At 54.2% G+C, this 11,949-nt stretch overlaps 1 protein-coding gene across 2 annotated transcripts in view; it reads right to left on the bottom strand.

Annotated features, from left to right (window-relative positions):
• Nucleotides 1-2,093: 2,093 nt before the first annotated feature.
• ALX4 (ALX homeobox 4) overlaps nucleotides 2,094-11,949 on the bottom strand; it is a 38,843-nt gene continuing 28,987 nt past the window's right edge. For both annotated transcript variants that reach the window (XM_069017179.1, XM_069017178.1), the window contains 2 exons: nucleotides 4,577-4,705; nucleotides 2,094-2,524 (listed from right to left, as the gene is read on the bottom strand). In XM_069017179.1, coding sequence (XP_068873280.1) covers nucleotides 2,201-2,524; nucleotides 4,577-4,705 — 453 coding nt within the window. In that variant the 3' untranslated portion in view covers nucleotides 2,094-2,200. The remainder of the gene's footprint in view (nucleotides 2,525-4,576; nucleotides 4,706-11,949) is intronic.

The following is an 11,949-nucleotide window of genomic DNA, read 5'->3' on the forward strand; positions in this document are numbered from 1 at the left end:
CCCTCCAGAGATTGCCTGCTGACAGTGGGAAGCATCAAGATCCCCAGTGTACCTGGGAAAAGGCTCTCAATGCTGTGCTCAGCTGCCTGCACAAAATCTGATGGACAAATTGCCTCCTGCCACCAGTCCCTCAGTGGCTGGGAAGCTCAGTGGCTTCTGGGGTACCCAGTGGGGTATACACCTCCAACTGGTCAGCATGATCCTGCCTGGTTCAGTGATCAGCACCACTTTCAGCATCTAAGCTACCATGCCCGAGGCCTCAGCTGAATGTTTAAGCTGGGATGTAAATCCTGGCTGCTTGTGATGGGAGAGGCCCTGCTTATGCAGATGGTGTAGTGAAATGCTTGCTGGCTCCCTGTGCGTAGCAGGGAAGGCATCTCTTAGCATTTCTGAGGAGAGAAAATAAAGAGTACTACTGGTATTTTCTTATTCCAGTAAATATAGTACTTTTGACCTAGCAATGGTGTATCATTAAGGTCATGTATGACAGTCTAGGCACTATGAAAATACTTGTATGGCTCATTAACCTGAAGCCTGACATTTTGTTGTAGCTTATTTGGAATCTTTTCCAAGACCACTAGATATTCCTGGACCTTAAACTACAAGATCACCTAACGCTGAGCGTGAGGAAAGAGGGCAGGGTGACAAACCAGTTTTTATGGGAGTAGTGTCCTATAGCTCCCTTGTGAATCTCGGATGGCTACCCCAGCTCAAGCCCAGCCTGCATAGCCACACTGTGTGGGTGGTAGTGCTCAGCTGGCTTCCAGCTTCTCCTTGGTGCTATTTCAGCGGGGTAAAAGGATGTTCCAAAGTTATTCCAAGCTATTCCAAGTTATGATCATTGAGAAACTTGTAATATGTTTAGCCTTGCAAAGGAGATCTTATTTAACAGCTCTGTGCAGGTAAGAGCACTGGGAGGGAAAAGCAGAGAGGCACATTGGTTTGGACAAACCAGGGAAGTTTTGGTCTCTCCTGTTTCCTCTGCAGAGTGAAGAGGATCTGAGGTGGCTGGAGATGGGCAGCATCACCTCGTCCTCCCTTGAGCCCCTTCCCAGCCTGTTCCCTTTGCTGTCCCCTGTGCAGAGATGCTCACAGCCAGTGTGTGGAACAGGGCACTGGGGTGGAGGGCTGAGGGGGGCCTGTCATTGCACATGTCTGACCCCAGAATGAAGTGTATGAGGAATCTGGTGGCCTTGTGCCACTGTGGCTGTGTGCGAGGGCTTGAGCTCTTTCTTAGAGCAGTCTTTCTGGGGACTTCTGGATTTACATAGCAATTGTGCTTCCCTGCCAGAGCTGCTGTCTCTAAATTGAGGTTAGTAATTCCCAACCCAGTGAAAGCCAGAGGAAACCTTCTCCTGTACCACCATGCTTGTGAGCCTCAATATAGACCACGACGAGGGAAAGCAAAGCCCAGGCACTCCCTGGGGCAGTGAGCCATGCTGGGAAGCTTTTGTCTGCTGGGGTGTATGTCAGTCCGGATCACCAGAGGGCTGGCAAAGACTCTCAGTGTGGTAACAACGAGCCATGGTGGGCAGAGGGGCATCCCCTTCACAGGCCTCTACAACTCTGTGCTTCACCTCGGAGTACGAGATGGAGAGGGAGCAAGGTAGAAGGGTGGGCTAACGTTGCCTTTTTTCTAGCTTTGGTTATCTTCCTAGCCTTGGTCCCCGCTCAGCTGTGGGAAGTTGCAGCTCCTGCTAAAACGATGTTAGCAGTGTGAGAGATGTCTCTTTGCTGGTGCCAGAGTCCCCATCCAGTGCCCTGCCCAGGGCAGAATGTGTGTGTGTGAGTGCGTGTGGGGGCAGGTGTGGGATGGGACAAGCTGCTGAAAGGCCGGTGGGCTCTTGCTCTTTGGCAAGGCAGATCTGGTGTCAGAAAAAATAGCAGGAAGAAAAAATGCCCAGGTTATTGGGGAGGTGGCAGTGAGAAGGGATGCATCCCATCCCAGATCTTGATGGAAGAGGTGCTGCTCCACAGCCTCCCTCTCCCTGCCTGATCCCAGGAAGCCGGGAGCTGCCACGTTCATGCTGGAAACACTCCACTTACATTAACATATGTACTTTATATGCCTAGGGTAGCTAAAAGTGCTGCATTCAGATCCCCGAGGAGGCAACTGCTGTCTGGAGTCCAAGCGGATGGATGTTTCGGGCTGTCCCCATGTGCTCTCTCCGTGTCTCGCGGGCACTGGGCTGCAGCCCTGTCATGTCGCCCAGGAGATCGCGGCGCTGTGCTCCTTTGCTTTCATCCTCAGGGCAGCGATGCTGGAGGTCTTGCGGTCCGGCTCGCTGTTCAGCTCGTAGCCATTGAGGCTGGGGCTCATCCCGGCTGTGCCGAAGAGGCCACCCATGTGAGTCTGTCCCACGTGGCTGCCGGGCGCGGAGACTCCAAGGAACTCGGAGACGCCGCCGGCCGCATGGGGGTGGGCATGGGGGGACATGCAGGAGGGCACCGTCTCGCAGGGGACGACGCAGGCAGGCACAGGGGAGGCGGCTCCATTGTTGCCAATCCAGGAGGGGTTCTGGATCTGGGGGTGGGAAAAGAAGCGTCAGGGCTGCCCCGTGCAGGGCACGTTGGGCAGCTGGCCTGGGGAATGGAGTGTGTCCAGCCCCAGCCTGGCAGGGCAGCCTAGTGGAGGGGCAGCCAGGGAGATGGGCATGGAGTTTGCCGGCCCCTGCCAGCTGCACAGCCAGCAAATCCACTCCAAAACCTGTATGCCAGCCTGGACAGGGGCAGGGAGTGCAGCAGGGTAACTCACAGGGAGCAGGATTGTGCTCCTCCTCTGCCACAGCACCTGTTCATCTATTCCTCTCCCAGACACTTCTCTTACTTTTTTTATACCGTGAGCACTTTTCTCAGCACAGGAAACTTTGTGTCATCCATGGTGTTTCTGTGGTCCCACTCATTACAGAGGGATCAGGCAGAACGGGTTGCTGCGAGGCTGCTGATCTGCCTTCCTTCTCCAGCTCCCGGCAGCTTTGCCTAGGCAGGGGCTATTTTTAACTGCACAGACATGCCTGTCGGAGCTGAGCTGCCCACAGCCCCCAGCAAAGGCAGCTGCATTGCCCCTCTCCCCCAGCAATGCCCATCGAGGCAGCATCACCCACCTTGCTGCAGAGCAGAGCCCTGCAAGGCCACCTCGAGAGACCATCTGGGATCCTGCAGTGTCACTCATAAAACGACATTGCAGAAGAAGAGAGGAGGGCTCAGTATTTACCGGTGGGAATAGGTGTGCTGCAGGAGGGGGCACAAGGGCTTGCAAATTGGAAGAGGGGAGGAGGTGAGCAACTGGCTGGAGCAAGAGAGCAAAGGGCCCTTCATCCCACTGCCCCTTTCCACTGCTCTCCCTTGGGCCCTCTCTGATCTCTTACCTCCTGCAAACTGCTTTTCAAATTTTTGATCTCTTGTGCGGGGAGAGGAGGGCAGTATGGAGGGAGAGAGCAGTGTATGTTACAAAGGCAAGAGAAGGACATGCTGAAAAGGCTGCTGAGAGTGTTCTCTGCTTGGAAAGCTGCTTTGGCATCTCAGCTGTTTCAAAAGGGCTTCTTGTTCAGTTTATGGGAGATGCCAAGCAGGAGAGAGGTCAAACGCTCCTGGCTTGGCTGCGGGGTAGCATTGGTGCAGCACTGGCTGGGGAAGCAGCTGACAGACAGGGTGTCAGGGAGGGAGGACTTCCAGCAGATCTGTGAGGACAGTCAGGTTCAGAGCATCATGCTTGCAGAATTGTGCCCTTGGGCAAATTCTGGGTGGTGGGAAGAGGAGTGCAGGATGGAGGGAGTGCTTTCTGGGGCACAGCCTAGCCCTGGAGCTAGCAAATCCTGGTCTGCCTGGCATCATCTGAAGTGTTGTGAAACTGGGGCTGGCCCAGTGTTTAGGAGGCTATTGTGCTGACAGGTTTTCCAAGACAGGAAGCTAAGGAGGGGAGGCAGCCCTGTGACTTGCTTCTGGGGTCAGGGCAGGAACAGTTTCAACAGGACTCAGAAGCAGCCCCAGGTACCCCAACCAGGCTGCTCCCTCCCTTCCTTTGGAGCATAAATCTACAACTCCCTTGGGAAGCATCCCCAGATGTCACCAAGTGTGCTGTGGGTACCACAGCCCATCACTGGGAGACGGCTGTGGGAATTTGCCAGGGGAAAAATGCTTTTATCCAACCACTATGCCCAAGGGGCATGGAAACCAGACATGGTAACAGGAAGCCTCTCTTTCTCTGTTCTTTAGGCATGAATTAGCCTTTTGGATCTTTTTCAAAGCAGTGGGAAGTTGGTGGGCAGCAGCACATGTGATAGGATGTGCTGGGCAGGGCGACGTGTGCCCGAGGGTGCTGCTCTATGTCACACAGCGCTGGGCTGTGTGACCTGCTTTAAGGATGGCTGCTCTGGGCCAAGGCATGAGGGAGCCAAGCAGGACACCTGCCTAAAACACTGCCAGCCCTTCAGTGCCGGACAATATCCCGATGTCCTTGCAGCCTTGCCTAAGGGTGGGTGGATGTACCTGAGAAGTGAAGCATGACTTGGGGAGGACTGGGACCAGAGGCAGGGTGTCCAGCAAGCCCTGTGCACAGACGGGGGAATGCACTCACCTGGGCATAGTTCTCAGCACGGGTGAGCAGGGGCAGCTCATAGGCAGTGGAGAAGTGGGTCCGGACCTGCTGCATCTGACCGAACCGCTCCCTCTTGCGCCATTTCGCTCGCCGGTTCTGAAACCACACCTGGGGAGAGGCGACAGCAGGGCTGTGAGCAAGGGCAGCTTGGCAGTGGCTGGTAGCCCGGCAGCCCTGAGGAGCCCACCAGAGGGCAGGGCCTCACCAGGCGGGTGGTTTTGTATGGCGTGGAGATGGGCACTGCTCCACACAAAAGCTCTGCAGGGGAGAGACAGTCCTTCCCTGCTTCTCTCGAGGGTCTGGGGCCAACCTGTGCTGCTGGAAAGGGTGCACTCCAAGCGAAAGGGCATGCCCATCTTCTGGTGCACTGCCTCTCTGGGGACATTCCCAGCTTCTGCCTCCCACAGCCTGATTTTCCCTGGGATAACCCATCTTCCTCTCACCCCTAGATCTGTGTTACCCAGGCTCTGCCTGCAGCTCTCCCACTGTCAGCCAGTCTCAGACAAGACATGTGAATACATCCGTGTGTGCTGCTGCCAGGCTGGAAACAGCAGTGACGGGGCTTTCCCCAAGCCTAATCCTGGCTATGATGATGCCATTGACGGCAGCTTGCATTTCTCACCAAGCTCTCTCATTTCTCTTAACCGCAACAAGAAGTAAAAAGCTGGACACCCCTTCCCTCCTTAGCTGCAGGAAATGACAGGTGCCCTTCTACAGCATCCTTTGCTTTACACTGAGTATTCTTTGCAGGGTTTGCAACTCTTTGCTTCACCAGGCTGCTCAGATCCCTTCAAGGCAAAGACCAAAACTCTGTTTCTGCTCTTATTTTTACTGGCTTGACATCAGTGTGGATTATTGCACTGTTGTCAGCACCATTGCTCCTGATTTGCATCAGCGTAAGAGAGATCAGAGCCTGGCCCAGTGTCTTCAAAGCCTCTTGGAGCTCGTGAGTCAGGGAAACACATCAATCAAGAGCTGCTTTGAAGGCAGTGAGAGATGAGGGCGATCACCAGGGGCTGGGTTGTGCAGGTCACGCCAGTGCACGAAAGGAGCAGTCCTAGAGGCTCTCGGCTCTGCTTCGAGTTTTACACGGTGACTTGCAGTGGGGGGAAGAGGGGGTACTGCTGACAAGCAGCTTGGCCCTTCCCACGCCTGGCCGTGGGGCAGATTTGCTGCTTGCCAGGCACCCAGGGAAAGCAGATGCCAGGTAGGAAGCTCGTGTCTTTGGATGATAGCAGGACAAGCCAGGTGCTTGGCACAGGTGGGATGGCAGGACAACTTTTGCAGGGGCAGGAGAGCCCGTGGCACCTGTAACCTGAATCAGTGCAGCTAGAAGCTGCTACTGGGAGAGATGAGGGGCTTGGGTTTCTGGTCTGAGCTGACCTTCCTGCTTGTGCTGGAAGAGTTGTTTCAGGCTCTCCTGCTTCAGTTTCCACCTTCCACCACGTAGGCAGCCTGGTGCTGGTCTCTCACAGCCAGGCCTGTGGTATGAGTAGGCAGCTGAGGGTCTGGCTTTGCACTGTGGTCTGCTTGGGGCAGGGAGCCAATAATGCAGCTGCCAGGCATGTGCTCCCCATGCGGGCTGTGGATAGCATAGGATTTAGTGCCCTGCCCCATGGCCATGGCAATGCCACTGGCATGGGCCATCCACAAGCTGGCCAGAGTAGCCAGACCCAAAACAGCAACTTGCTATTGACCCCCTACCCCAAATCAAAATCCCTGTGAGTGTTTTCTGTAGGTGCAAAAAGCATCAGCAGAAATGTCCTAACGTTATCCCAGCTGGGCACACGCTGCACATGCAGAGCGTCCTACTGGAGCAGGTTTGATGCCTCAGGCATCTCTCTGTTTTTCTTCTACCTCTTCTTGGCACAATCACTCCAGCCCAGCTGCAGGCCAGTCCCAGGGCTGGCTTGGATCACACTGCTTTGATCTGCAGATTCAAAGTTAGCAGTGGTGACCTGGTTCCTCCTCAGGCGGAGGAGGCCCCGCTGTGCACAGAGGGGTGGAGAACAGGTAGGGAGCAGAGTGCAGAGTGCTGGCTGTGCACGAGGCTGGGATGAACATATGCCAGGCATACGCGGCCCTTCCCTGTGTGGTGAAGGCACCGGCTGCCTTGCCCGCCTCAGCATCCTGCCTGAGCAGGGTGGCTGAGCTCAGGCCCCCCCAGCAGTGTGCTCTGCCCCCCAAGTGGCTCTGCAGTGTGACCTCCAAAGCATCAGTGCAGGGTCTGTGCCCTCGGTTTCCCAGGACAGCACAAGAGCTGCCTTGACAGAGCAGTGACGTCTCGGCCTCTGCTCTAACACATTTATGCATTGGATTGAGCAGAGCAAAGTGGCTTAAACTGGCAGTTCCCAAATTGCCATGTGGCTGGTGGGCTGGGAGGATGTGGCAAGTCATCGCATTAGACTGAAGAAGAAGAGTGTCTTCAGTCCAGTTGTTGGTGTCACAGGCACCAGAGACACTCTGAGAGCTGATGGTGAGCTCTGAAGCACTTGTGGCAAGGTTTGGACCACTTTCTAAAGTTCTCCTTTCTCCTCTGGTCCAAATCCTTAATGGCTGCTTGGTATCTTGCGGTTGGGTTTCTCCAGACCTCCACAGTGCTCCCGGGAAAACAAGACAGGCATGGCAATGTATAATGTGAAAATGTCAGCAAAAAACCCCAACTAATCCTCAGTATTTCCACAGTCTTAGAAGACACCTGCTTTTAAAAAGCAAATCTAAACCCAAACAGAAGTCCATTTTCCTTTCATTGCCTGTCACTCCTTGTCAAGAGCGGCTGTTGTGGGATGGGGATGTGACAGCGGAGGTTGCAGTGGCTGGTGCAGCATGTCCTCTGGGATCAGGGTGGATACTTCGTGCAGGGGCCAGCACTCGCTGTGGGCTGAATCTCAGTGTTAACAATTAGAGTGGGAGTGTACAGTAATGTCACCTATCTGACTCCTGCAGCCAATGCTTTGATAAGCCCTGATGTACCAAGTCAGCCCTGTAAAAATCTACAGAGCAGAGACTGTTTCATGTCTCAATAAACATTCAGGTGGTACCTAAACCCATATGCATGCACAGCCAAAGTGCTGTTGGGGGTGGAGAGGCCAGAAGTGGCCTGAGACAAAGCAAGGAGGCTCCTGCTCACTCTCTTGCTGCCTCTACCCTTGCATCCAGTGGGCACTGCCAGTCTGCCCCTGCCACCAAGCCCCATGTGCCCTGCACAGCGCACAGGTGGATGGCTCAGTTGGGACCTCAGCCAGGCCACTGACAATGTCTGGAGAGTTGGGGGCTGCATCACCCATTTGTCCTTCCTCTAAGCTAAAGAATAATGTGTTTTTCCCCCTCTCCTACCCCCAGCATGGCAGTGGTGGGTGAGGCTGACCTCTGCACATGTGTAGTGGTGGGCTGGTGGCAGCTGTGGGGTTGTGCTCATGCCCTGTGCTCAACACCTCTGCTCTGATGCAAGTAAGAGCTGCCCACCACATTCAAGCCTCTTGTGCTTTTGCTCTCTTCTGGCAGCCTCACAGCATTCGTTCTCCCCATTGCTGTCCTCTGGCCCTGCTACCCTCCTCCCTCTGCTCAGCCTCCATCTGTCTGTGTTCAGGACCCCATCCCTCTGTGAAAGGCCAGGCCATCTCCCCTCTTGCCAGAGATGGCCACCAGCCCTTTGCTTTTCAGACTGCAAGAACAGAGCCAGAATTCATCCTTGAGCGCTGAAACTGGACACCATTTTATCAGTGGCCTGGAATGGGAAATTGGAGCCTGGGATGAGAGAATTGAATAACTTGAGCTTGTTTTCATTTCATGTTTAATTTCCTGCAGGCTTAGCTCAGTCTTTCCGCTCCTTCCACCAGCCTCCCAGGGTTTTATGGGGGAAAAGGGATCAAGATATATTACTTCTTGCTTTGCTTTGCTTTTTTTCTTTTCTTTTTTTTCCAAGGCGGTGATTTTGCTACAGCAGAGTTTGACATTTTCCTCTCACTTTCAAGCCCCCGCCGCATCACAGGGTCACCACCAAAAACATTTCATTAACGGTCACAGCAATCATAAGGCAGGCTCTGATGGGCACTGGCTGAGGGGTTTTATTCCCTGGCTGTGAAGCCTCCTTCCAGCCCCATCCCTTTCTTCTCTCCCAGAGAGCAGTCCAGGAGGCAGATACTGATAACCCAAGAGAGATAAGCAGCCAGGGCCAGGCTGGCACAGGCTTGGGATGTGCCTGTGTGTGTGTTTCTATGCAAGAGGAAGGAATCATGTGTGAATACACGTTTACCTTGTTTTTCTACTGCCACTGCCTCAGACATCTGCTGCAAACCTGGATGAGCTAGAAGAAGCTCAAGCAGTTGCTGACACCAAGCAGAAGTTCTTTCTGGGGCTCTGCAGCCCCAGACATGGAAGAGGAGAAGAAAGAAAGGGGATATACATGTTGTGTAGGACCTACATGACCACAGCACCCCTGTGCACCCTTGCAGGTTTGTGGCTGAGCCATAGCAGCCTCTTCCTGGCTGTGTGGCTCTGCCTCTTCACAGGACTTATGCATGGCTCCCACTTTGGAAAACAGGGATGTGCAGTATCTTAATAGTACATGGAAACAAGGGGCAAGGTTGTGGGGGGTAGATAGGAAAATGTTGCATTGCATCACAGGGGGAATTAGCTTTGACATTGTCAGACACCAGTACAGATGCCTGGAAACTGGGGCAGGCAGGAAAATGGAGCAGGAGAGGGCCCAGGCCATGGAATGCCACTGCTTCACAGACTGCATGGTCCACCCCATGTATGCTGCTGGCATGGGCTCCTCTCCAGGCACTGAGAACTCTGGCAGCTACTTCACTAATGTAGCGTGAGCTTGGGAAAGGGATGGAAAAATCAGAGCTGCCGCTTGCCTGTCTGGGCTCCACATCTGCTCCTGCCTGCAGTGCAGCTGGTTGTGTTCCCCAGGAAGCCAAGCCTGGCCAGAGGGGATGACCTCCAGCCAAAAGCTGTGGGAGGGAACATCACACCTTAAACCTGCTGTGTGCCCCACCTTTCTGCCACCTTGCTTTTCTTAGTTCAGCCTTGCAGGCAGCTGAAACTGACTTCCAAGAAATCATTCCAGGGCAGGATTATCCCTTAGATGACCATATCTTTCTTGGGAGAGGGAAATGCAGTGGGCATGTGCCCAAACCCCACACAGAAGCCAGAGCCTCTCCCAGCATGGCGGAGGGTGTCTGAGTACCTAGCAGCTATTTGGCTTGCAGGGGAAAAGTAGTGAGGGGCTCGCAGCTAATTTGTGATTTCCACCCTGTAGCCCTTGGTTCTTGGTCCTTGCAGCAGGTGTTTACTTCGCCATCGGTCTCCTGAGCTGCAGCCCCATGACTGTACCCACTCTTGGGCTGTGAGCTAATGGCCCTTGATGCCACACTGCCCGTGTTGGAAGACCCCCACAGAGCAGAACCGCCCCGGAGTTGGGAGATGAAAGTCAAGCCTAAAAAAGCTGTAGCACAACCCAGAGCTGGAGACAGGCACTAGGGTGATTCGCTAGGGCTTTGACTCCAAAAGCCTCCCTCACGGGAAGCACAGCCCTGTGCCATCAGCAGAAGAGCCCTGTGCCACCTCAGACTGCACCTCCACACCTCCTGGGGGCTGCCGCTGCCATGCCAGGGCTAAGCAGCTCGCTAGCCAGCAGCCCCAGTCCCCTGGGAACAGGTGTGCGAGCCCCTGAGCCTGGCAGCCAGCACCCACTGCACTGGGCACAAGGCTGCTGGTTCTCGCTCTCTAGTGACAGGAGTCTGCATTGCTACCGGCAGCACGGCAGTCCTTCATCGCTGGCCATGGCCCAAGTCACCGGGTCCTTCGCGGCAGAGCCGGGGAATGACTGAAATGCAAGTGCTTGCCCCTTTCACCAAGGGCTAAGTGCTCGAGCAGCCAGGCCACTTAGACTAGCCCTTCAGCTGCTCTGTTACATGAGCCCTGTCATCACCATCCCGAGTGAGAGGTGTGCACTGGCAGTTGCAAGAGCAGGGAGACTGTTCTTGGCTCCCTGTGGCAACAGGCAGTAGGCACACTTATCTCAGAGCAAGCTGAAGCCCCTCTTTGCCAAATATTCTCCTGGCTACCTAGGGAGTTGCTTCTGCCCTCAGCTGAAGTGTTATCCAGCGGTAAAGTGGGGAAAAAACCCAAAATGAAGGGTCATGTGTAAAGAACTTGTAGATTGCATCTGCCTCACCTACCCTGGCTCTGATGGCCAGCCCTGCACACTGCCTGGGATGACACAGTAGCTGCAAACCCTGGCTCAGAAGCGAGCAGGAGGAGCTCACCAGCCTCCAGCACCTCATTCTCATTCCTGAGCAAAAGGAATTTCATGCACTGTGCAGCCAGTAACCCAATGCTATGCCTGGCCTCCCAGGAGACCCCATTAGCACTTGTGGTGTGTTCCTGGGAAATCAAGAGCTTCGTCCAGTGGCACAAGTAAAGAGCTGATATTTGTAGCACTGCCTTTGCTCTGCCCATGCTGCAGTACTCAGCATGCTACACTCAGGACCAATGGGAATTGCACTGCTGCCTGCTGAAATGTAGCCATGTCCAGCCTGAAGAGAAACAGCTGTGGGGAAGAAGAGCACACCAGCCCTGCAAACCCATTTAGTCAAGCAGACAAGAAAAATCCTGCTTCTGGTTGAATTCAGAAGTGAATGCGCAAACTAAAGTGGACTTAAGCATGGATGTGGGCCTTATTTGTGACAACTACTTGTAAAGGTTAAAGCAGAGGCTGCCTGGGAGCTGAGAATATTCCTGGTATAAGAGAAAATCAGGTGTCTCCATGGGCCAATTATTCTTGATGCTAATGCAGGTTCTGGGAGTGGTGAGCTGACAAATGCCTGCAGATGGAAGCCACAGGATAGCTGTGCCGGAGAAAGAGCTGGCCACCAAGGTGTGAGCTGTGGATGTCCGCTCCATGCAGTGGTGCTCCTTTTTGAACATGCTTCTGAGCCCTGACAGGCTTCCTGTTTAACCTTGACTCAGAGGAAAGAGCAGTAGTCAGAGAATCATTCCCTCCTCTGAAGTGGATTTTGGCTCTGCTGGCCCCCCAGGTTAGTTCAAGGGAGCTAGTTCATGAGAGCTGGCACCTGTGTGCATGGAGGTGATTGAGACTCTCAACAGTGTGGCTGTTTGACTCTCCTGCTCCTCCCAAGATGGTGGGTGCACCTTTTGCCTCTAGATCTCCAGCTTTCATGCAGTCTCAGTGCCTGCCAAGCAGGCAACACAAGCTGCCTCTGTTGTATCACCTCATGGTCTCTGGTACTGAACTCCCGATCACCTCTGCATCCTCATCTGCCAGAACGAGCCCATCCTGTGGAAAAGCTTGCTCCTGCTCACACTAATGAACCTGTGTT

This window comes from Aphelocoma coerulescens, chromosome 5 (assembly GCF_041296385.1).
Source record: "Aphelocoma coerulescens isolate FSJ_1873_10779 chromosome 5, UR_Acoe_1.0, whole genome shotgun sequence".
NCBI classification, from domain to species: domain Eukaryota; kingdom Metazoa; phylum Chordata; class Aves; order Passeriformes; family Corvidae; genus Aphelocoma; species Aphelocoma coerulescens.